The 27,317-nt window shown below is 36.2% G+C and overlaps 1 protein-coding gene and 1 non-coding gene across 2 annotated transcripts in view; both read left to right on the forward strand.

Annotated features, from left to right (window-relative positions):
• Positions 1–27,317, forward strand: part of SEMA3D (semaphorin 3D) — a 207,363-nt gene that overhangs the window by 153,166 nt on the left and 26,880 nt on the right. Inside the window, exons 9-12 of the mRNA XM_055420629.2 lie at positions 6,694–6,808; positions 7,982–8,051; positions 10,666–10,810; positions 25,376–25,598. Coding sequence (XP_055276604.2) covers positions 6,694–6,808; positions 7,982–8,051; positions 10,666–10,810; positions 25,376–25,598 — 553 coding nt within the window. The remainder of the gene's footprint in view (positions 1–6,693; positions 6,809–7,981; positions 8,052–10,665; positions 10,811–25,375; positions 25,599–27,317) is intronic.
• TRNAR-UCU (transfer RNA arginine (anticodon UCU)) lies at positions 3,939–4,013 on the forward strand. Its single transcript has one exon. It is a non-coding gene; the product is annotated as a tRNA-Arg (tRNA).

Genomic DNA, 27,317 nt, shown 5'->3' on the forward strand with positions numbered 1-27,317 from the left:
TTATTGACATATGTAGCCTATATAGATAATCTATACTAAGTTTACGGAGTTTCTAAATTTTGTCCCTAGAATAATTCAGTGAAGAGTGAGGCATCCAGAGAGAAATACATTGAACAATTGCTCTGAAATGTTAGTTACTATGATCTTACCTCCAGAATTTCCTGGTGCAAATGGGTGATTTGAAGCTATATCTCAACACAAGATTATTTAAAACCTGCAAGGTACAGCAGTTATTATAAATGACAAATCAGATGCAGAATATGAGTGATGTTTTAAAATATTATTCAATAGGCATTAAAGACACAGAAGTATTAACTTGCCTTAATATTTTTGAATTTGTAAAAAGGATCAATAGAAAGCCTGTATGTTTGTCTCAATGTGATAGTGTCAGTTATAGAAAAACAAATGTTTTGTATTTTAGTATGTAGATCATACTTCAGAAGAAAGTGGGTAGTGTCAGTTCAAGATAAAATCTCTGAGTATAAATGTTATTGACGGCTAGAATGGTGGGGAGGGGTGCACAAACGTGCATAGATTATGGTTTTTAAAGTGCTTCGGGGAATTGCATTCTCTTGTCTGCACAAAGATGCAGGAGAGTTCCATTAGGCAAAATAACTTTTAAGCAAAGGAGAATTTATAACCTCTGACTTTACCATCAAACTGTTTTTCTTAAGTGTTTAAGATGTTTATTTATTTGAAAAGTCTGGTGTCCTTCAAATTTAACTAATTAATATGGTTACAGATTTCTGAATGCACATCTGTCTTTTAATTGAATACGCTGTGTTCAAATGTTCACAAATGTCTTGGAGATTTCATTGATTTACAGAATCTTCAGGATTTAACAGCATAGGAGCTGAACAGCTGTTCATACACTTTCTAAGAGCTTCTGTTTCTCAGTATAAAGGTGAACATGACAATATTTATAAAGTGTTGAGAGATCCTTGGAGAGGATGTTATACAGAGATAAAATCATGTTTAACAGATGAGCCCAGCATAGTGACCTAAAGGTCAATCATGTGTGACAGCTTGTAGCTACTACTCTATGTGTCCATGTAAGATTTATAAGGACTTGAGTTTGCTGTGACAGAAGAAGGAAAATAGAATCACCATTAACCTGCCTCCTGACTGATCTCCCCATTAGGAGATTCCAGGATTAGAAGATCATAGTATTTTAAAATATGCAGCTACCACCCAATCAAATGATTCAGAGATACTCTGTTTTAAACTGCACAAAAATTGTGAATTGTTTTTCATTTTTATAATTTTTGGTTTTCATGAATCACTTTAAAATTAAGAAATATGGTAAACATATAAAAAACTATAGAGAATGAAAAAACAGGCACCTTCTACACTCACTACCCACATTGTACACATGTGGTTGGGCTTGTTTACATTTAATTTCATTGCTACTTTCATCTGCATCTTTGTGGAGAGGATGGCAAGGCTCTTGGCAGTCTGACCACAAAGAAGCTGCGGAGTGGAGACACACAGAACTGACCAATGACTAAAAGCTGCTGATTTTGACATCTCCATAATAAATCTACAGTGTTAGTGAGATAGTTGTGTTCTTTAGAAGCTCACAAAACTAAGCAAGGAGGTGACAGTTTAGTACAAAAGTGCTTACTTCCCTTTTAGCCCTCTTCTGGGCTTAAAGTTCTCAGGGAGGGATTTTGTGGATTTGCAAACAAATCCAGAGACTGAGAGCTGGCCCACAAAATCAGTCAACTGACACTTCTCTGCAGGAGAAATACAACTCCTTGTGAACTGAACTTTGCCATCCCAGGTCATGCTTCTGGATGTCTGTAAGAGTTACTATCCAGTCATTAAATGCTTATAATCCATTCCTGAGAGCTATTATCCCAGAAACTATACTTGTTTTCCCGTTGACAGCAGGTGGCTTTCATCTTTGACCTGGATTTTTTTGTTTGTTTTTATCTTTGTATTCCTTGAGAGGCCACGCATGGTGGCTCAATGGGTAGGCAAGAGCCTTTAAAGATTCTTTTGTTCAAAGGACTGCAGTTTCTATTTGTCAGATTGAAAAAAAAAAATTCAGGTACAGTATAAATCTCTTTTCTTTTCAACAAAATTGGAGCTAAGAGAATAGGTAGAGTTTTTGATGGTTTGTCTTAAAATATGGGTGATAATTGCAAATATAAAGAGGGATGGTGTTTGAAATGAGCCATTTCTTGTCACTTTTATCTAATAGTATGTTAAAAGGAGAATGTGATTGCTCGTTGTTATGATGACATAGTAATGTGTACAGTGTTAAAGGAATGTCATGGAGCAAATACTTGATACTATCTGCTTATTCACTTAGCAAAATCATTTGGATAACTGCTAGGGGTAAAGCAGTGAACCAAACATGATCCCTGGTATTGTAGTTATGATAGTTGACCTGTTTCTTCATGCACATTGAGTCAATACTATTTTTAGTATTTATTACTGGCAAAATGTACAAATATAAGTGATGAAAATTTTATAAATATTATAAATATGTAAGAAGAATGCATTAAAATAGACTTTAGAGTTCTGCTTAGTACAACCTAGGCTCTGCTAAAATAAAACATATGAAGGCTAGGTGTGAGAATTTAAAAAGACTAAAGGTCATTAGAAAGATGAGAAGATAACATTTTAAAATTTATTTAAAATCTTTCTTTCTGAATAATTACAGATAACATATTTTTTTCACAGGCATTATACTGTGCATTATACAGAATTCATTATTACCTTAGGAAGAAGCGATAATATTAACATCTGGGTTTATATTAAGTGATCTGAGGATATTAGCAGTATAAGTAAAAACTATATGTAGGAAAATCTGCCTTTGTATCTGCAGACATTGGATATCATTTAATAGCTAGCTGAAATATTTTTATTATTGAGCAGTGATACTCAGATGTAGGTTCGATCCCTGTGTTGGGAAGATCCCCCGGAGAAGGAAATGGTAACCCACTCCAGTATTCTTGCCTGGGAAATCTCATGGACAAAGGAGCCTAATGGGCTACAGTCCACGAGGTCGCAAAGAGTTAGATACAACTTAGCAACTAAACAACAACAACGGTTCAAGTAATAGCGGCACAATATACAAAATATAAATTTAAGAACAATTACAGTCATGTTTGCTTCTAGAGGGTTATTATAAAAAATATATTATGTATTCATTTTCTTTCACATCTTTGCTAATTACTAAATCTTTTAGTAATTCTTCATTATGTACTAAATTATATACAGACGCTTTGGTCTGGTATCAAAGCCTTCCTTGATCTTACCCCAGCTTACTTTGTAATATTTTCGTCTATTTCAGTTTATCCCAGTCTTCATCTAAACCAGATTTGTCCTGGTTCACCTTACCCATCTCTGTTTCCCCAACTGTTCTTTGCCCCTCGTTTCCAGCATCTAGAATATTTCCTGAACCAATGTCTGAATGTGTGAATCCACCTGTAATCTTAGACAATATTAAATCTTAGTGAGTTCTGTCCTTGTTTTCCCAACAAATTTCAAAGACTCAGATTTTTTGGTATTTATCTCCATTTTTATCTGTACTTTTTCTAAAGACTTTTATCAATTTTATCTTGTATTTTTATTCACTAATTATTCAATATATTTTAATAAATATGTGACAGGATGTTAGTGGTATATTTGGAGTAGATGTTAGGTAAAAAGAATAAGAATACATTTTCTGGTGAGAATTAAAAACTCTCAGAAAAATCAACTGGAAGTTATTTTGCTTTTTATTATTGCCATGTGTTAATAGTTCTATACAGTGTCAGTGGCAGAGTATTATTGCCAGAAAAATCTTCTGTTTGTCCAAGTTCTAAACAATTGCTGTGGTTACCATTGTGATTCTATTATGTATATTTACATGTATATGTATAATCAGCCCCCGACACACATGAACTCAGCTACACACATTTCAAGGGTACTCACATTAAGGGAATGCCCTGGTGGTCCAGTGGTTAAGACTCTGCACTTCTACTGCTGTGGGCCCAGGTTTGATCCCTGGTCAGGGACCTAAGATGCCACAGGTTTCACCATGAGGACAAAAATAAAAAGAAAAGGGTAGGTTCATACTCACTTGGAGTTATTTAAAACTTATAACACTGAGACAATGTAAGCTGTGAGGTGTGACATTTTGTTCATTAAGTGCAAACTTGAGTTCATACTGCTTATTGATTTTGAATGTATTTAAAATTTTAAATTATTTTTTAAAGTAGTTTGTTATAAACCTAAAGAATTCAAGCAAACAATAATTACTCATCTATATGGAGCTATACTTGAACTACCTCTGCTGTTTAGCAGAGATGGATGTGAAACACCATTCACTCACTCTGGGTGTCACATTACACCCTTGGTGTTGGTTATAAAGACAGCTCTGGTCTCCAGTCTCAGGGACCTTGCTTGCCCTGTTAGCTCTGCCACAGATCCTATAGCCTTCTGAGATTTGCTCTGGTCTATTAGGACGTCATCTGAGAATCTAGATTTCCATATTACCCATGTTAAAACTCAAAGTCATCTCTTTCTCCTGCTCTCCCTTCTCTCTCCTCTTCTCCTTTTCTTTCTTTGAAAAAAGCAACTATTTATTGTGTATGACTTTGAATTCTCCTGTTTGGGGTTGTCATTTATATGCTTTTCTCTAATTTTCAGAGATTAAAGAACCACAGAGAAATTAGTTCTAGATATTCAGACCTGAAATTTGATAGTGAACTATTTATTAACTTCATAGTAACATAACATGAAGGACAAATTTTTTAATATAATTTATCTTTACATGGAAATATAGTAATGGAAATCATGGCTTCATAATTTTTGAAAGTCAAAATTAAGTACTGAATGCATTTATACCATGTAAGTCTTATTTATTTATTATAAGCATAGCAGATTTAGTTGAGCCAAATAAAAAAATTATATTAATTTAGTGTTCACAGGGACATATTAAGTTAAAAATAAGAAAAATATCTTTTTATGGTGAATTATTGAAGAGCATAACCCTGTTTATTCTACCTAATTGATTTAAATGCCTACATCTTGCTAAATGTCTAAAGAATATATTTTTTCAGCTTTTTACTGAGGTATAATTGGCATACAACATTAGTCACAGGTATATAATATAATGATTTCATATTTGTATATATTGTAAAAGGATCACCACAGTAAGTCTACTTAATTTCCATTATCATATATAGTTGCAACATTTTCTACTCTTCAGTTCAGTTCAGTTCAGTCGCTCAGTCGTGTCCGACTCTCCGTGACCCCATGAATCACAGCACGCCAGGCCTCCCTGTCCATCACCAAATCCCAGAGTTCACTCAAACTCATGTCCACAGAGTCGGTGATGCCATCCAGCCATCTCACTCTCGGTCGTCCCCGTCTCCTCCCGCCCCCAACCTTTCCCAGCATCAGACTCTTTTCCAGTGAGTCAGCTCGTTGCATGAGGTGGCCAAAGTATTGCAGTTTCAGCTTTAGCATCAGTCCTTCCAATGAACACCCAGGATTGATCTCCTTTAGAATAGACTGGTTGGATCTCCTTGCAGCCCAAGGGACTCTCAAGTGTCTTCTCCAGCACCACAGTTCAAAAGCATCCATTCTTCGGCGATCAGCCTTCTTCACAGTCCAACTCTCACATCCATACATAATCACTGGAAAAACCATAGCCTTGACTAGACGGACCTTTGTTAGCAAAGTAATGTCTCTGCTTTTTAATATACTATCTAGGTTGATCGTAACTTTCCTTCCAAGGAGTAAGCGTCTTTTAATTTCATGGCTGCAATCAGCATCCACAGTGATTTTGGAGCCCAAAAAAATAAAGTCTGACACTGTTTCCACTGTTTCCCCATCTATTTCCCATGAAGTGATGGGGCCTTTTAGCAACTTTCAAATTTGAAATACAGTATTATTTATAGCCACCATGATGTATGGTATATCTCCATGTCTTATTTTATAACTGGAAATTAGTACCTTTTGACCCCCTTCCCCATTTCACTCACCTACCACTAAAGAACATGGTTAATGAAATATTTCAGAATAAAATAGTGTGGAAAAACATCAATTAGTATTTAAAACAAGATTGCTTTTATATGTATGCTATTATGTGTATGTTATGTTGTCTTGCATTTAATTAGTAGAGTACTAAATTTGGAAAAGACTATTTTTAGGTCATACCAAAGCATATTTCTAAAGGATGCAAAGAATTCATCTAAATCATATGACCAATGTACAAATCAGTGCTAACATTTATTGAATACAAGTTGTCTGGCCTTTGCTAAGCACTTGACAAAATTTTTTCCATTTAATCTCAAAATAATGATATCTCAAGGCATTTATCATATTTTGTCAATGAGGAAACAGAGACTTGGAGAATTAAATTGCCTTTTGTAAGTCATAGAGAGAAAATTGGCAGAGATGGGAGTGGATCCCAAGCCTGTATTATTTACTGTTGGCTTGCACGCATCTGCTCATTCAGCAGAGCTATGGTGTTTACACTGTACATTTAACTGTGAAAAAAGCATTTAATGTTGAAGGACAAAACTGCCTTTTCCCTCCTTAGAAAATTCAAGGAGGAAAGCTCTTGAATTGCTTACAAAGAGAGTAAGCAATGACATCAATAAAACACTGCCTATAGTAACCACCAGTTTTAGTTGGTGATAAAATCATGTTGGTGAATCTGTATCTTATTTTTTCTTTTTCTTTTTTCAGAATGATGTAGGAGGACAACGCAGCCTGATAAACAAATGGACCACTTTTCTCAAGGCCAGATTGATTTGCTCAATTCCTGGAAGTGATGGGGCAGATACTCATTTTGATGAGCTTCGTAAGTCACGTTTTTCTCTTAAAGAAAAAAAAAAAAGGAGTCTTACTGCCTAATTAAGTAATTTAGCGTATATTTTATTTTAGCCCCAAATACCTGATTATAAAGCCCAGGACAGCTTGCCGAAGTGGTACTTACTAAATTCCCACACACAAAAGAACATGGGTGCACATCGTAATGAAGCAATTCCCTTCTCTGTAAGCGTCCTCAAAGTTATGATGGAAACTAAACTGTGGTCAGAAATGGACACTTAAGAGCTCTGGGATCCCACAGTCGATCCATTCTTCATGCAGTCTTTTATCTGGAAGGAGTCACTAGCTGTAGGTAGCAAGAATGCCCTCTGCTGGAGATGCCCTGCAGATCTGGTGAACTCTGTCCCTTCTAACTTTCTAGTAAAAAGGATATGCCAAGAAGCATTAGATTCTTCTCTTTCATTTCCCCTCTCTACTCCTCTGAGTGTGATGCTAGAAGGAATTTGTCAGTTGTATATAAAGTTTAGTATCATTAACTTTTACCTTTTGAAGTTTTTTTTGTTTGTTTTGTTTTGTCATGCAATGTAAAAATGATACCATTGAATAATTTTTGTCAGTATTGCATTTACAATATTAAAGTCTATGTTCAATATTCATGGATGATTTCTCATGCTGTATATAAGCATGCACACCTCTTAAATAATATTTTAAGGGATATTATTTACACTGCTTTAATATCAGTGTTGAACAAGTAATTACACAAGTAATACTGCACAAGAAATGCACTGCTCCAGCTGTTTGCATAGTTACCAGATAGGTAATTGAATTACTAACAAGCTGGTGTAGTTACAAGAAAACACCTTGCTTTAACACTGGAGGGTAAAAATAACCCGTTTTTACTTTCAATTCTCCATGAAGTAACATACACCTAATAGAAAACAGACATGGAGCTTATCAAGTGAACCATCCCATTCACAGACGATTGAAGTAAACACCTAGAAGGTTAAATGTTCAACACAATGCCAGATAGCTAGTGAGAACTGGACCTTTCCCCTTAATTTCTTTTGTCATAAGGTAGTAACTGTCACTGTTATCTTAATTTTATATATTATTTAGAGTCTCAGACATATTGCATGATTAAGGAAAAAGCAAACATGATTTTGAGAAATACAAATTACAGTGAATCATTTTTTCCCATTAATAGAAGACATTTACTTACTCCCCACGAGAGATGAAAGAAATCCTGTAGTATATGGAGTCTTTACCACAACCAGGTAAGTTAAAAAAAATGCTGTAATCTTTCCAGAGAATTGATATATGTATGTAAGAATATAGTTATATGTTCTTTTTGCCCCTTTCTTTTGTACAAAAAAATATACTTTTTTTCATTTTACTTTTTCATATAGTGTTTCCTGGATATCAATACATAAAATGTCTCTGTTCTCTTTACACCAGCAAAGCATCCCCTACACTGACTCCCACAATTTATTTAATCAGTCCCCTCTACAGACATTTCCATTGTTTCCGGTCCTTTGCTAATACACATAATGCTTCGGGGACTAACTTTGTACATATGCTATTCCCTGTAGGAGCAAGTATATCTCTGTGAACCAAATTCCTAGACTAAAATTACTGGATACAAGGGCAGATGCATATATTAATCATAATAAATTAGTTGAGCTGCATGACATAGAGGTAACACTAACAAAATACTGTCTCGGCTCTAACCAGGAGATGACACTCTTGACTTTTAGAATGTCTTCACATGGACTTATTTGCACTTCCCCTTTACAAAGATGGGAGAGTGGCTATTAGTATCACCACATCATCATTGTCCTACTAACTCAAGCAAAGGAAGTTGGTATTACATGTGTTTGACTGAAGAAAAGTAATTACTAGGACAAGAACTGAAGCTGTTTTCCTAACTTCTGCACTTGTATTCTTATCTTCCTTCTGCTTAATGCTGTCCTATCATTGAGGCTCTGTGACTTCCTTAAAACTTCTCCTAGCAGCCATGAAGTATTCTCAGAGAGTATTTGGACCTCACTCAGTCTTATTTAATGATAACTTTATTTAACTCAGTAACTTACATTTGGCTGCGTTCCAAATGCACTTTTATTCTTGTTACTTATTACTGCCTATATTACATTCTCTGAAATACTTTTCACTTTTTCCATAGTGCTGCTTTCAATCATTGTGAATGTATATTGGTTGCAGTATTGGAGGAATTGTCAGTGTTGGCATTAGCACTGGACAAGTGGTCTTCCTGCCTCCTTTTGAATAATTTATTAAAATATTTTGTGGGAGACTTATGTTTTCTGAGAATGTACCGTCATTCAGTTCACAATACCTTATGTATAAATGCAAATGGACTATTGGTTCAGAGTATATCAGAAAACAAAATACTATTTAGTTAATTATAAAATATAGGGTGGAAATATTTAAATACAAGAATAGAGAGGATATGCTCGGAAGCTGCTATTTTGAACTCCATTTTTCTGCTATTATAATAATTTATATCTTAACTAAAAAGGTACAGAAAGAGCACGTGCCTGTAGTTATTCAAGTATTTGAGCCCTGGTTCTCTTGACATATTTTCATTCACAGAACTTTCTTTGAAGTCACTGTGCATTTCACACACAAGGCATAGATATGTGCCAGTGAAATACAGCCCCAAGATAGTTCTCTTTTTATACTACCAAGTTTTTGTCTACCCAAAGTGTGAAGTTACGAGTCAGCTCTTTGTTTTTGGTATACTTGATTATTTTATTTTTAATGCTGCCCCGACAAGTGAGGTGATGTCGGGATGCAAGTCACATCCTTGGTCCAATGACAAGATGTAATTAATCTGCAATAACACTAACACCATTAAGCATAATTCCTTTAAAGTATCAAAGACAGATCATGTGATCTTTATGGGGGTCATCATTTCCCTTCGTAGCAGCTAGTTTTCTCCCAGTTGACTGTTTACCATCAGATCCCAATACTTCCCATTAATGTCATTCCAAGAATTATTAATGATTGAGTTACTCATGTTAGAGAATCCTAAGCTCATTTGTGTAGTGCCAAGCTGAGCCTCTTAGAGTGTAAATGGTGATCTTATTTTTAAGAACACAAATCACTGTAAGTTTTAGATTCAGAGAAATGTCTTTTAATTTCTAGAAATAAAACAAAAATGAAATGTCTGCTAGTGCTAACAATTTTCATCATCAGTTTGAAATAATGTGTTGAATTCCCATGGAGCTTTTCTGCTCCTGAATTGGACATGTCCCCTTCCTGTGTAATCATGATGAATTTTAAGCATCAGATAAATTACATAAACTCAGAAATCCAAAAAGGGATGAAAGAGATTATTTAAGTGTTTTTTAATTAATAAAAATTATATGAGGAAATTATTAATAGCCAGTATTTATGGACATTCATTTTAAGAAAGCAGATAAACAAGATATTTCCATACCTAAATATTCCTTTTTATAAAAGTAGGTAATGTAACTCTTAATTTTGTAAGTTCCTTAGAAGGCATTATGCTATAATAACTTCAAATAAAATTCAAGAGTATGTGAATAAATGATACTGTTTCTTGCATAGTCCTGTCTATCCTCCAGTTTTTCTGGATGATTCCTATTTGTCCATCAGATATCAATATAGTTGCTGTCCACTCCCTGAAAACTTACTAGAGACCCTTGTACTGGGTACCCATCTGCATGTATAGTTTACTATAATTGCTATAGTTATACTATAGTTTACTATAATTACCTGTAATGTAACTGTTATCAAACCTTATTCAGGATTATATGGCTATACGCTCCTTTAGGACATAGGCCCATTTTGTCTGCAGCACCTGTCGGATTGACCAGCAAATGACTGGATCCTGTTGCTTTCTTTCAGCTCCATCTTCAAAGGCTCTGCCGTGTGTGTGTATAGCATGGCTGACATCAGAGCAGTTTTTAATGGTCCCTATGCTCATAAGGAAAGCGCAGACCATCGCTGGGTGCAGTATGATGGAAGGATTCCTTATCCCCGACCTGGCACAGTATGTATTCAACTTAATTATCAAAATATTATTTTAGGTCCGTGTTCTCTTCCTAATTCTCATAAAGTATATTATTTACCACAGCAAAATGCACTGTGGTTTTAAAATAACTAATTATTTACAGTGATGTGTTAAAATGTCTGACCTTTACTGGAACTTAATATTTTTGAGTAAGAATTATAAGTACTGCAGCAAATAATGGGCTGTATGGTAAGGAGCAGACTACCCTGGGAATGTAATATTTATCCTCAAATTGTCTATAGAATTGTCAAAATGATTTAATATCTAGAATGACAAATATTCCAAGTTAGAAGGAAATGCCAAATAAGTATTTATTCCTCACATACAACTCTGCATGTAGCTAGAGCCTTCTAGTCCCTATTTGTATTTTAAAAAGACTATACATCACTTATAATTGTTCATTTAACTTATATTTTCTCTTATTCTGCTTTCATTTTTATTATGTTGCACCTTGGAATTTATTTTAGATGTGGAAAATACCTAGGAAACACTGAGTCCAAAATTCTATTCAAACAGCATAAATCATGTTTGGAACAGAGGTGAAAAAAGTACAAAATGTGATTTAGAGTTTATGCATGTTTAAAAAAAAACCTTTGTAGTTTAAAATCTGTATGTACATGATAAATGGAAGGCTTTTGTTTTGTTGATGTGATTAAAACAGTTTGTTATGTTACTATTTTAGGACTAGTTAATTGATCTAATAGGGAAAATGCTTTTTAAAAAAGATTCATTATAAATATTTCAACGAAGAGCACTAAAATAATCATCAAAATCTCAGAAGAGTTACTGATTTAACCCATCTAATTCTAATGAGTTTTATCTTTTCATATGTTTGTTCTTAAAGAGGAAACATCTGGTAGCCAGGCTTTCTGAGTTCTCTTTTCATCTTCCTGTTATATAACCTAATTAAATTGGGGAAACATAGTTTACTACCATGTCTATTTTCCCTTTCAAAATTCCTCAACATAAATTTATTTCATGGATGTTTTCTGGACTGATAAGGAGTAATCACAACTTTGGAAATGAAGTTTTGCATGTAACATTATGGTTTTCAGTGTTCACTTTTTAATTTTCTTTGAACATCATAGCTGTACTTGCTTGTTCTGTTATTATTATTTTTTTTTAGACAGTAACATAGGGTGTAGACTCTCTTAGGGTGTGCAGGTACTCTTCTAAAGGCTTTACAAGTCTTAATATCATCTTTATGATGACTCTGTGAAGCAAGTTCTATTATTAATGTTATTTTACAGACGAGCTATGTCAGACACAGGTAGGTACAGTAACTTGCCCAAGGTCACGAAGTTGTTGAGTGGTGCAGCTGAGTTTTAAACTCAGATAAGCCTGTCGGCAGAATCCAAACTCTTAGTCCTTGTACTCTGACACTATATTATAAGCTTGTTATGTTAAATTATATCTGTTTTCCTCTTGCATGGGAGGTCTTTTACTGGATATACATGTTATATATATATATATATATATATGTATAGATACAGGGCTACCCAGGTGGGCCAGTGGTAAAGAATCCACATTCCAATGCAGGAGACAAGAGACGTGGAGACACAAAGAGTCAGACACCACTGAGTGACTACACACACCCTATATGTACAGGGCTTCCTTTGTGGATCAGATGGTAAAGAATCCACCTGCACATAGATAAAGATAGATAGATAAAGCCCTATATGTACAGGGCTTCCTTTGTGGATCAGATGGTAAAGAATCCACCTGCAATGCAGGAGATCTGGGTTCGATCCCTGGGTGGGGAAGATCCCCTGGAAGAGGGAATGGGTACTCAATTCAGTATTCTTATTTGAGAAATCCCATGGACAGAGGAGCCTGATGGGCTACAGTCCATGAAGTTTGAGGGTTTTATTTATTTACTTTGAGGAGGATAGTTAAACTAAATTTCCTCTAGATAGAAAATCTTATGACATATGCTCATGGTCTCATAGTTTGTGAAGTGAGACTAGGATTAAATTTAGAGTCACATAATTCTAAATCAAGTATCATTAACCTCCATGCCATTCTGCCCTCAGAGTGATGCAATCAACCAACCAAACTGAACCTTACATTGTTTTTCCAGGGATCAATTTGTTCTCTACAAAAGTAATGAAGTGTTGAAGCCTTATTGCACTTGTCATTTCTTTTATTGTAATTCAGGAAACACGGCTTACTTTAATCAAAAGCATGGGTGAATAATTTGCTTTCTAGGAAATGTCAGGAAAGTTGCTTACTAAAAGACACTTTTCACTTAAGTTAAAAATTTTAAATAGATTATTTTTAAAACTGCCTTTGCAACTTATATTTTCTCAACCATGTTGCTATCAAGATTGAATTCTAAGTTGTTCTCTGAACAGTGCCTTCTGTTGACATTATCACTCCAGGAAATACACATGGGAACTTTCTGTGTGCCGTAGCTACTTATTTTTCTTAGTTTAACAGACTTTTGTACTTCCTGTGATAAAAAGTCAAACCTAAACTCCTAGCCTTATGGTGATATCACTGCTCTACAATGTTAATGAGCCTGGCAACTCAAGAATGCACAAGATTCGCTAATGGAATTCCTTCACTTCAAGTGATTCTTCTGCCCTCTGGTGTCCAAACAAAATCTCTGAACAAATTATAATTTGTTCAAATGGGCCTTTTCAACCATTGTTGAACTGCTGGGTCTTGGCAATAAGTTCAAAGTGAAATACAGTATGAAAGAATCTACCAAACAGTGAGTGATAATAGGTCAGATATAGAAATCAGATTGAGATCAGGCCAAAAAATAGCAGAATCTGGGAAAGATTTGTAATAGCAGGACATTTTGTTTCTTACATTTATTATTAAAGTTTTACTCTGTTATTTTATTCTCTGTTGATAAGTTTTTATGTGTTTTTGTGTGTGTGTGTGCTCGCTTGCTCAGCTGTGTCTGACTCTTTGCGGTCCCATGGACTGTAACCTGCCAAAATCCTCTGTCCGTGGAATTTTCCAGGCAAGAATACTGAAGTGGAGTGCAATTTCCTGCTCCAGGGGATCTTCCCAACCCTGGGGTGGAACTTGTGTCTCTAATGTCTCCTGCACTAGCGCCACCTGGGAAGCCCCAGTGATTTATGCATAAATGTTAACTATTAATAAGTGTTTATTTCAACGTGAGCTTAAGTTTTTACAACAATCTCTTATCAAAAAGGTGAGAAGAAAGGATTTTTGAAAACGATTTACTGGTGTCAGAACACTTCTTACCAGATTTCTAAGTGTACAATACTGTATTGTTATCTACAGTCTGTAATGTCGTAGGGCAGCTCTCTAGATTTTACCCTGTGTAACTGAGAAGGAAATGGCAACCCACTCCAGTGTTTTTGCCTGGAGAATCCCAGGGACAGCGGAGCCTGGTCGGCTGCCGTCCATGGGGTCGCACAGAGTCGGACACGACTGAAGCGACTTAGCAGCAGCAGCAGCAGCAGCAACTGAAATTGTATACCCACTAATTGGTGACTTACCATTCTTTACTTCCCCAAACCCCTGGAAACCACTGTTCTATTCTGTGCTTTTGACTATGTTATATATATGGGGCTTCCCCAGTGGCTCAGTGGTAAAGAATTTACCTGCAATGCAGGAGCCGCAGGAGATGTGGGTTCAATCCCTGGGTCAGGAAGATCCCCTGGAGGAGATCATGACAACCAGTCCAGTATTCTTGCCTGGAGAATCCCATGGACAGAGGAGCCTGGTGGGCTACAGTCCATAGGGTTGCAAAGAGTCGGGCACAACTGAAGTGAGTTAGCACACATGAACATGTTATATATATATGTGTGTGGAATTAAGCAATTTTTGTCCTTTATGACTGACTTATTTTACTTAGTGTAATGTTCTCCAGGTTTATCTACAAGTGGTATGGTTTCCTTCCCTTTAACACTGAGTAATATTCTGCCCTATATATGTACCACTTTAAAAATCTATTAGTTAATGAACATTAGGTTGTTTTCACATAAGATCTGATGGGTTGTCAAAAACTTAAAAAGTGAAACTAACACACGATCCAGCAACCCCACCTCTGGATATTTATCCAAAAGAATTAAAATTGGAATCTTAAAGAGAGATTAGCACTCCCATGTTCATTTGCAGTATGTACAAAGTTTTTGAACTTAAAACATGTAAGGACTGTATGTTTCACTACTTTTGTATCATTCTCCCATAGTTGTTAAACAATTTCTAACCTCTAATTTTATAAAACTAACAATTCATTTTTAAATTATATTTTCTCCCAAATAGTTACCATTTTTATTGTTAAATGTTTCAGCTTTAATTTTAAAGATCAAACTTACATGTGAATTTCCCAACTAAGACTTCATTTTTTGGTAGGGAGCAATAAGATGTAATTATCCATATTGCCTTTTAATTTCATAACTTATTTTTATTATGTGTATATTGGTGAATGAGAAATACATTAAAATTCCCATGAATAGCTTCAGTTCAGTTCAGTCACTCAGTCGTGACCGACTCTTTGAGACTCCATGAATCACAGCACACCAGGCCTCCCTGTCCATCACCAACTCCCGGAGTTCACTCAAACTCATGTCCATCGAGTCGGTGATGCCATCCAGCCATCTCATTCTCTGTCGTCCCCTTCTCCTCCCGCCCCCAGTCCTTCCCAGCATCAGAGTCTTTTCCAGTGAGTCAACTCGTCGCATGAGGTGGCCAAAGTATTGCAGTTTCAGCTTTAGCATCAGTCCTTCCAATGAACACCCAGGATTGATCTCCTTTAGAATGGACTGGTTGGATCTCCTTGCAGTCCAAGGAACTATCAAGAGTCTTCTCCAGCACCACAGTTCAAAAGCGTCAATTCTTCGGCGATCAGCTTTCTTCACAGTCCAACTCTCACATCCATACATGACCATGGGAAAAACCATAACCTTGACTAGACGGACTTTGGTTGGCAAAGTAATGTCTCTGCTTTTTAATATGCTATCAAGGTTGGTCATAACTTTCCTTCCAAGGAGTAAGCGTCTTTTAATTTCATGGCTGCAATCAGCATCCGCAGTGATTTTGGAGTGCAAAATAATAAAGTCTGACACTGCTTTCACTGTTTCCCCATCTATTTCCCATGAAGTGATGGGACCAGATGCCATGATCTTTGTTTTCTGAATGTTGACCTTCAAGCCAACCTTTTCACTCTCCTCTTTCACTTTCATCAAGAGGCTTTTGAGTTCCTCTTCACTTTCTGCCATAAGGGTGGTGTCATTTGCTTACACATCCGCAAAACCCATTCTTTTTGTGTATAAATATTAGGAAGAGGTGAGGCAAATGGTGACTTTGAAAATATCTGAATTCCTTGTTTCAAGGAGATATTGTTATCATATCGTAGGATAATAATACATAATGACAATAATTCAGTTTTTAGAGCAGACAGGATATATGCATTGGTGCTTCACTTATTATTAGAATGCCTGCTGAGAAATTCCAACTTTTACATTGGTCCATGTCTTCAACAGCAGGGGTTTGAAATAAAACATGGAATTCATGAGTTCCAAAACTCACCCTATTTTCTCTTCCTGATCTACCTAAAGTATTTAGCCTGAGCAATGACATATTTCTACAAAACATTGTTTTTATTTTTTTTAAACATTGTTTTTATAGAGCTGATGATTCTTAGAATTGTATGTCTTCACAAATTTCCTAAATTAGATGTCTTCATGAATCTCCTAAATTAGATCTGAGTTGTAACTTAGACTGGCCCCATAAAAAAGGTTTTAAGATTGATTCAAAGATAAGGGTACAAAAAGAAAAATACTTCAAAAAAGTATCCTAAGCTTCCTTTCTGTATTAGACTTTGAGTGCATGTGCGCTTAGTTGCTCAATCATGTCCATGTCCAACTCTTTGTGACCCTTTGGACTGTAGCCTGCCAGGCTCCTCTATCCATTGGATTTCCCAGGCAAGAATACTGCAGTGGGTTACCATTTCCTTCTCCTGGGGATCTTCCCTACCCAGGGATCAAACTTGAATCTTCTGTGTTTCCCGAGTCTCCTACATTGCAGGCTGATTCTTTAACACTTGAGCTACCAGGAAAACCATGGACTTTGAATCTTACCAAACGAGATGAAAAAAGTAATGGAAGAATCTCCTCACAGTGTTACCCTATCTTTTCATTTATGCATCTGATAAATGTCTAAAACTTAGTTGCTATTTCCTTTGTTTTAACTTAAGCTTTCTTAATTAATTTAAAGTATGGGGAAATTAATTTTGTGTGTCACTACCTCATAGATGCCTCTCTATCATGTTAAATTCAGTTTCATTTTCCCCCAATATTTGTTCACAGCATGGATTTCAACTTACTGGACAACAGACTGTTACTTTATTCAGTATCAGTTCAGTCGCTCAGTCGTGTCCGACTCTTTGTGACCCCATGAATCACAGCACGCCAGGCCTCCCTGTCCATCAACAACTCCCGGAGTTTACCCAAACTCATGTCCATCAAGTCGGTGATGCCATCTAGCTATCTCATTCTCTGTCGTCCCCTTCTCCTCCTGCCTGAATCCCTCTCAGCATCAGAGTCTTTTCCAGTGAGTCAACTCGTCGCATGAGGTGGCCAAATATTGGAGCTTCAGCTTTAGCATCAGTCCTTCCAATGAACACCCAAGATTGATCTCCTTTAGAATGGACTGGTTGGATCTCCTTGCAGTCCAAGGGACTCTCAAGAGTCTTCTCCAACACCACAGTTCAAAAGCATCGATTCTTCGGCAATCAGCTTTCTTCATAGTCCAACTCTCACATCCATACATGACCACGGGAAAAACCATAGTCGTGACTAGACAGACCTTTGTTGGCAAAGTAATGTCTCTGCTTTTTTATATGCTATCTAGATTGGTCACAACTTTCCTTCCAAGGAGTAAGCATCTTTTAATTTCATGGTGGCAATCAGCATCTGCAGTGATTTTTGAGCCCCCAAAAATAAAGTCTGACACTGTTTCCATGGTTTCCCCATCTATTTCCCATGAAATGATGGGACCAGATGCCATGATCTTAGTTTTCTGAATGTTGAGCTTCAAGCCAACCTTTTCACTCTCCTCTTTCACTTTCATCAAGAGGCTTTTTAGTTCTTCACTTTCTGCCATAAGGTTGGTGTCATCTGCATATCTGAGGTTATTGATATTTCTCCCAGCAATCTTGATTCCAGCTTGTGCTTCTTCCAGTCCAGTGTTCCTCATGATGTACTCTGCATATAAATTAAATAAGCAGGGTGACAATATACAACCTTGACATACTCCTTTTCCTATTTGGAACCAGTCCATTGTTCCATGTCCAGTTCTAACTGTTGCTTCCTGACCTGCATACAGGTTTCTCTAGAGGCAGGTCAGGTGGTCTGGTATTCCCATCTCTTTCAGAATTTTCCTCAGTTTATTGTGATCCACACAGTCAAAGGCTTTGGCATAGTCAAGGAAGCAGAAATAGATGTTTTTCTGAAACTCTCTTGCTTTCTCCATGATCCAGCGGATGTTGGCAATTTGATCTCTGGTGCCTCTGCCTTTTCTAAAACCAGCTTGATCATCTGGAAGTTCACGGTTCACGTATTGCTGAAGCCTGGTTTGGAGAATTTTGAGCATGACTTTACTAGTGTGTGAGATGAGTGCAATTGTGAGGTAGTTTGAGCATTCTTTGGCATTGCCTTTCTTTGTGATTGGTATGAAGACTGACCTTTTCCAGTCCTATGGCCAGTGCTGAGTTTTCCAAATTTACTGGCATATTGAGTGCAGCACTTTCACAGCATCATCTTTCAGGATTTGAAATAGCTCAACTGGAATTCCATCACCTCCACTAGCTTTGTTCATAGTGATGCTTTCTAAGGCATTCCAAGATGTCTGGCTCTAGGTGAGTGATCACACCATCGTGATTATCTTGGTTGTGAAGATCTTTTTTACCACTTCTAAATTACCAAGAATATCTTTAGTTATAATCCTTCTAGGTTTTCAATTCTGGAAGAAAGAAGCAGAGGCAGGACTAGAACCTGGGCCTCCTGACTCCTGGTTCCTTAATCTGATACACTGAAGCGAGCATATGACATATCTCTCTTTTTCCTTTAACTGTATATGGGACATGTTTCTCTGACAGGGTCAGATACTAAAAGTCAATTCTAGCTGATTCTAACAAGTCAATCTTTTCAACTGGCTTTCAGCCTTCTTTTCCAAAGGGCCAGCATTCGCTTTTTTAAAATAAGATTCTCCAAATCCCAGACTATTGACTGTGTTCAATCATGTTTTCATTTTTCTAGTATAGAAATCTCTCTAAAAGACAACCTTCAAAAATGAGAGATTTACCTGTCTCTACCTCCGGTTCTTCTAACTCTTAAATTGAATATAGCAGCTTTCTTGCCCATATATGTTATAAACTAACTCTCTGGGGAATAAAGAGACTAGGATGGCACCTATTAAATTTGCATGTTTTACCTTATAAATATAAATCAGAGTGCTTTACACATTTAGCTTATTTTTCCCATTTTGCAAAAAATGAAAGTCCGGTTCAGTTGTTCCCCATGCCATGTCTTCCCTTGCACAGGGTCATCCCTCTGGTTTGCTTAAAAGGAAATTACAACCTGTAGAGAAAAGCTCTAAGCAGCAGGGGGAGAAAACTTGGAACAGCTGTCTGGGGCCTATCAGGGGGCCAAGTTCTCTCATTGGATAAAACCCATTTTTCTCCTCTTATCCATTGCTTCCCACTGCACGATTGAAGGCCCTCTACAAACATGCAGATGTGCCAAGCATAACATGATCACACCTAGTCCAGGTGGCAGCCTGCCAGGGAAGATAGATAGGCACGGAACCAGGGTTCACAGATGCTGGGTTTACCCTTTCATCTCAGAGCTGCCTACCAGGTCATTTTCTCTTTTGCGCTTGTGCTGGTACTGTTTACAGCAAGATACTGACATTTGAGAGTTTTGGGACTAGCTCTCTGCCTCTATTTTACCTTTCAAATTTTAAACTTAAGAGTTTTTCTAAACAGTAGGTGGAGACACAGATAACTTCCTTGATTTATTTCTTACAGTCACAGGAGCTAAAGTGATGGAAGTCAGGCAAATATTAGAAAGCTGGGGGCAGAAATAAATTGCCCTCTGTAGTATATTCAGATGGACTGAGTCAACAGGTAGAACTTAAATTACATACATACAGAGAAAATGTGGCTAGATTGTGAATACCTGGGATGTATGGTTGCAAACTGAAAACCTTCTAGGACTTGTGGAAGGAAAATAATTGAAGATGGTTATTTAGATGGAGCATTTCCCCACATATTATCTTTCTCCTTTATGGAATTCTTCCCTAGTTTCTATTTACCTGTATAAGATGCTTGGCATCTCAAGTTATTTTTAGATCTCTGTTCGATGCAGGTATATGATATCAAAGGGGAAAATTCCCCTGGTTTTTAACATACTAAAATAACAATATTTGGTTCAAACTGTACTGTCTTAAACCTCAGGGAGTATCTCTAACAAATCACTTTCATTTGTGAAAGCAGAGTGGAGACGCAGACCAGAGAGATCACACACAGCAACCTAGAGGGTAAAGATCTTATCCAAACACTGGCTGCATGCCATGAGGAAAAGCTGCCGTATGAAAAAAATACATTTTTGAAGATCATTTTATAATAGGCAATAGAAACCAGGTTTCCTTTCTTTTTATTTTTTCTTAGATTTTAATACACTTAAACCTTTTTGTCAGAAGGTGAGCAAGGAGGAAAATTTATACTTGTTTTTTGATAAATGGTCATAGCTTCATTCACCTATACTTTCTCACATTAAAATTTCTTATAATTTGAAAATTTGATGTAAAATCTGGCTTGAATGGTACAATACATCTTTTGAAATATTGGCTACTGTGCGATCGTAGCTACACAGTCAAAAGAGCTGATTTTCTTAAGCTAGAGAGCTGTTTCAAAGCTGTAATGCAGGCAGAAGTCTTGCATTTGCTTTGATTTTAATGACAGACCCACCAGATAGCACCACGGGCATTTTAAGCTGTAAGTCCACTATGAATGGCCTTTGACTCAAACATGCAGCCTGTAATTGGGCAAGGGCTTTGTATCATTTGAGCTCCATATCCACTTTGAGTTACAGCTTAATCTGCTTAATACAGAGTTTTTTCCATTATCTAGTTGACAGATTTCACTTGGCTAAGAGCAAAGTGCTAGAAACAGTGACTAAAGATAACAGATATAGGTTCAGACCAACAATCAGCTAAGAATATGCTCAGCAAGTACCAAATGGCTAACATTCTAGGGCATTTCTAACCTCTTTGGTGCAGATCTGGGACAAGACAATAAAACTGATCAAGAGATCAGTATTTTTTCACATGCCTGATTTTTATGACAGATAAATATATTCTTAAGTTATTTATGGAAAATCACTAACAGATTTTTTAAAATTACAACTGCTTTGACTTGTAATTATAATTTGTAAAATTTAAATTATTATTTAATTATAATTTATAAGAATTAAATTATTTAATAATAATTTAATAAGAAAATTACAATTATAATTTGGTGAGCTATTACGATTTTATTGCTGTAAATTTACTGTCAGGGTCACTTATTGTGACTAACTCTAGTATGTTTAGTTCCATAGAATGACCCTGGTGAATGCTTTGACTGAGAAGTACAATTTCAGCCTTGACAAGATTCTAATTAATGCTGGGTATAAACAACTCGGTTCAGTGCAGATTATGATTCCAACTTGTTGAAGAGCTAATCTGTGGAGAAAGCAGGACTTTATTATAACCTTTCCTTAATATTACTCATTTTCTTTTCGATGGTTCATCATATAGCCAAATTTTTTTCATTCCCAAAAGAAATGTATTAGCCAATTAAGAATTCAAATGTAATAACAGCATTATTTTGAGATAAATTCCTAAACTATTATAAAATAAAGTAGATTTAGTTTGTGGGAGGGGAGATATTTCATGAAAAAAAAGCCAAATATGAAGCAATTCCCTTTTCATATTTTTGGGTAGAGGCACATTGAATTCATTTCATTTGTAGCAGTGTAAATTTTTTACTTTTACCACCAGGGGGCAGTATATACCAACTATTGAATTCAGTTCAGTTCAGTCGCTCAGTAGTGTCCGACTGGCTGCCAAAATGCACACAAGGGAAGAATTGATGCTTTTGTACTGTGGTGCTGGAGAAGACTCTTGAGAGTCCCTTGGACTGCAAGGAGATCCAACCAGTCCATTCTAAAGGAGATCAAGCCTGGGTGTTCATTGGAAGGACTGCTGCTAAAGCTCAAATTCAAATACTTTGGCCACCTCATGTGACGAGCTGATTCAATGGAAAAGAGTCTGATGCTGGGAGGGATTGGGGGTGAGGGGAGACGGGGACGACAGAGAATGAGATGGCTGCATGGCATCACCGACTCGATAGACGTGAGTTTGAGTGAACTCCGGGAGTTGGTGATGGATAGGGAGGCCTGGCGTGCTGTGATTCATGGGGTCGCAAAGAGTCGGACACGACTGAGCGACTGAACTGAACTGAACTGCACTGAAAAGGCACACATGAAGAGATGTTAGAAAAGTGAAAAATCCCGAGGGTTTCTCCACAGATCCTTTAGGGGAAGAGCTGTTGAATTGTTCACAGTAAATTTTCACACCAGTTATGAAAAGCTAAATGGTTATAATGTCAAACTATTAAAGCTCTTTTACAAGTAATTTTATGACGTTGATTTGTTTCATTTTATTTTTTAACAATCATGGTTTTAATTTAAAATGAAAATTTTACATTAATTAAAGGAAGTTGAAAATAATGGTGCTTATAAATCACTTTCTTTCAACTTAAATTTCATGTACCTTTGTAAAAAATAGAGCTCATTTTGGAAACTTTAGAAAATACAGATAAATGGATAGAACTTAGACATTTCTTTTGAACTTTAATAAGCAGGATACTTTGTTTTGTAAGGATCTCTTTGATGACCATTAGCCATTCCACATGCCAACAAGTTAAGGCAGTTGTCTTTTGGGATCTGAGGTTAATTCAAGAAGAGAACAGTGTAAAAGACAATAGAAATATCTATCATGGGGGTTTTATGGTCAGTTTTCTGAAGTTATACTTCTTGGAAGAAAAGATATGGATGGGAATTACCAATTTTCACCTATGCTAACACAACTGAAAAAGACTATTTCAAAAACTGGAGCCCAAATGGACATGGATAAAAGATTTAAAATGTGTGCACTATTAATGTTTAATTGAGGTATAATTGACATATAGCATATTAGTTTCATGTATAACATAATTTGATATTTGTATACACTGAAAGAAATGGTATGGACCTAACAGAAGTAGAAGATATTAAGAAGAGGTGGCAAGAATACACAGAAGAACTAAACAAAAAAGATCTTCACGACCCAGATAATCACGATGGTGTGATCACTCACACTCACCTAGAGTCAGATATCCTGGAATGTGAAGTCAAGTGGGCCTTAGGAAGCATCATGACAAAAAAAGCTAGTGGAGGTGATGGAATTCCAGTTGAGCTATTTCAAATCCTGAAAGATGATGCTGTGAAAGTGCTGCACTCAATATGTCAGCAAATTTGGAAAACTCAGCAGTGGCCATAGGACTGGAAAAGGTCAGTTTTCATTCCAATCCCAAAAAAAGGCAACGCCAAAGAGTGTTCAAACTACTGCACAATTGCACTCATCTCACATGCTAGTAAAATAATGCTCAAAATTCTCCAATCCAGGCTTCAGCAATACATGAACCATGAACTTCCAGATGTTCAAGCTGGATTTAGAAAAGGCAGAGGAACCATGGATCAAATTGCCAACATCCAATGGATCATTGAAAAAGCAAGAGAGTTTCAGAAAAACATCTATTTCTGCTTTATTGACTATGCCAAAGCCTTTGACTGTGTGGATCACAATAAACTGCGGAAAATTCTGAAGGAGACGGGAATACCAGACCACCTGACCTGCCTCTTGAGAAACCTATATGCAGGTCAGGAAGCAACAGTTAGAACTGAACATGAAACAAAAGACTGGTTCTAAATAGGAAAAGGAGTGTATCAAGGCTGTATATTGTCACCCTGCTTATTTAACTTATATGCAGAGTACATCATGAGAAATGCAGGGCTGGAGGAAGTACAAGCTGGAATCAAGATTGCCTGGAGAAATATCAATAACCTCGGATATGCAGATGACACCACCCTTATGGCAGAAAGTGAAGAAGAACTAAAAAGCCTCTTGATGAAAGTGAAAGAGGAGAGTGAATAGGTTGGCTTGAAGCTCAACATTCAGAAAACTAACATCCTGGCATCTGGCCCCATCACTTCATGGCAAATAGATGGGGAAACAGTGGCTGACTTTATTTTTTGGGGTCTAAAATCACTGCAGATGCTGATTGCCGCCATGAAATTAAAAGACACTTACTCCTTGGAAGGAAAGTTATGATCCAACTAGACTGCACATTAAAAAGCAGAGACATTACTTTGCCAACCAAGGTCTGTCTAGTCAAGGGTATGGTTTTTCCAGTAGTTATGTATGGATTTCGAGAGTTGGACTATAAAGAAAGCTGAGCACAGAATAATTGATGCTTTTGAACTGTGGTGTTGGAGAAGACTCTTGTAAGTCCTTTGGACTGACAAGGAGATCCAACCAGTCCATCCTAAAGGAGATCAGACCTGGGTGTTTATTGGAAGGACTGACGTTGAAGCTGAAACTCCAATACTTTGGCCACCTGATGCAAAGAGCTGACTCATTTGAAAAGACCTTGATGCTGGGAAAGATTGATGGTGGGAGGAGAAGGGGACAACAGAGGATGAGATGGTTGGATGGCATCACCAACTCAATGGACACAGGTTTGGGTAGACTCTGGCAGTTGGTGAGGACAGGGAGGCCTGGTGTGCTGCGGTTCATGGGTCACAAAGAGTTCGACACGATTGAGTGACTGAACTGACCTGAAAGATGATCTCAATAGGTCTAGTTAGCATCAGTTGCCATCAGTAGTTACTTTTTTTTTTTTCTCTTGATGAGAACTTTTAAAATTTACTACTTAGCAACTTTCAAATATGTAATACAGTGTCTGTAACTAATAGCCACCATACATCACCAGGACTTATTTTGTAGCTAGATGTTTATACCGTTTGACCCCTTTCACCCATTTTGTCCATCCCTCACCTCCAACTTCTGGCATCCACCAATCTGTTCTCTGTATCTATGAGCTCTTCTGTTTGTCTTATTGTTTAGATTACACATATTTAAGTGAGATCATACAGTATTTATCTTTCTTTGACTTATTTCACTTTGCATAATGCCCTCAAGGTCCATCTATGTTGTTGCAAAAGGTAAGATTTCATTTTTTGTGTGGCTGAATAATATTTCTTTGTAATATTTTAGAATATTTTTGAAAGCAAAAACTTGATTTAAATATACTCACGGTGAACTGTATTTATTTATATCTAGATGTGACTTCATGTTGATCCTATTAACCATTCCTTTAATATTACCAGTAATAAGTTTTAAAAACTTTGAAAGGAAATGAAAATTTGTCAGGTTTCTGAATAATGTCTCTACTCCCACCTCATATCTTTTCAGTGTCCAAGCAAAACCTATGACCCACTGGTCAAATCCACCCGAGATTTTCCAGATGATGTCATCAGTTTCATAAAGCGGCACCCTGTGATGTATAAATCAGTATATCCTGTTGTGGGAGGACCAACGTTCAAGCGAATCAATGTAGATTACAGACTGACACAGATTGTGGTGGATCACGTCGTTGCAGAAGATGGCCAGTATGATGTGATGTTTCTTGGAACAGGTATGCTAGAGCCAAGTTACACTTTCTTTCACATGAATTTTTCATTATTAGACAAACAAAAAATTCAGAAAAGTCTACTGTTCAAAATCAAAATGAGTAATTATTAGTTCATACTTAGTCAATGTTTTTCTTTTAACTTGCATAACAAGTGCTTTTAATTGACCATCATACCTATCTCCCAGGCTCCATTAGAGTTGTGTGAGATTTGAAAACATATTTCTATATTATAACTGCAGTGTGCCTGCTATAGATGAGGCACTCATCTATACATATTTGCTGAATGACTATAGACTAAAACAAGTAGGGAAAGAAAAATTTCTCTATCTTCAAACTTCATATTTCCTTCTTTCTACAGAGATATTTGACAATTCTACCCCAAAGGATCCCTTCATCCAATTTTGAGAATCCCTGACTTAGCTGACATAAGATGGCTTTTCAAAAAAGTTAATCGTTAATTTGTAAAGAACTTAAAGTAAAAACTTCTTGGTAATTATTTTTCCTGCCCTTGAATTTTGTGGATTAATTATTCATTATTAGAACCCATTTTATTTACTTTTTGACTGCCATCTCATTAAAATGATTACTTTTTCTAGGAAAATAAATATTATTTATTTGGTGCATTTCAGAAAAGTAATATCTAATAGTGTACTGTGAATTCTAATGGCAATAAAAATAGCATGTATCATTAAAACAAAAGCACTGCATCCTTGATAATGTTGTGTAATTTGATGGATCAAGCATTGCATAAAAAAATAGAAGTTTGATGAGTTTGGAAGAAATTGACACTTTTACTGTAAAAGGTTTTTAGTACTACAAAACAATTTTAGGATAATTTTATTTCTAAAAGTGTATTGGTTTTTACTAAAGTTAGGTATATTAGGAAGCATCTGTGTGACAGACTCAAAGGACTTTCAAGAACTCCAGTTGTCAAACCTGATTATGCTGCAGATGGTGGTACCAAGGCCCAGGGAAAAAAAGTGACGCTTTCCAGACTGCAGAGATTACTACTGAAGCATCAAAACATGAAATAATTAGTTTGTCATTAATTCTAAAGAGTTTGCCTCTTAATTGCATGGCCCACCCAAAGCTCATTCCTAGCTCTTCAACATTTCTGGGTAAGAAAAGCCATTTAGCCACTAGGTGGTACTACCTAACTTTTATTGAGAAAATTATAAGGATACTGAGGTAGACTGATTTCCAAATATGGTATTTGGAAAATGTATATTTAATATTTTTGAAAGATTCTAGAATCATTTAAAAACAATTCACACTGTTTTGTACAAACAGGATTATTACTATACATGTTTACATACTCCAACCACAGTGCTCAAAAGTTTATAAGCAACTATTTTTAATTTATTTTTATATAATCAGTCTAGACATTAATCTCCAAACGGAATTTTTTTTTCTTTTTCTAAAATGTTCTTTTGATCATCTTTCTATAATAACATGCCACCTTGTGGAACTGCAATGTATTATTAATCTTGTGATAATTTTTTTTTAATTCTAAAATAATTTTAGATAAATACTTCCTTGCCCATTAATGTTTCTGTCAGTTAAATACATTTGATTATTAGTGGCCACTTTTCTCATATAGACACCTAAATGATGTTTCTCTTTTGTTATCATTTCAACTAAGTTTTAAAGGAGACATAGATATTCCTGTGCTAGGAATACACTCCAAGTATGTGTCTTTTAATATTTTCTTTATAAACATAT

The sequence above is a fragment of the Moschus berezovskii genome, chromosome 3 (genome assembly GCF_049115385.1).
Source record: "Moschus berezovskii isolate FMDL1 chromosome 3, NW_MosBer_1.0, whole genome shotgun sequence".
NCBI classification, from domain to species: Eukaryota; Metazoa; Chordata; class Mammalia; order Artiodactyla; family Moschidae; genus Moschus; species Moschus berezovskii.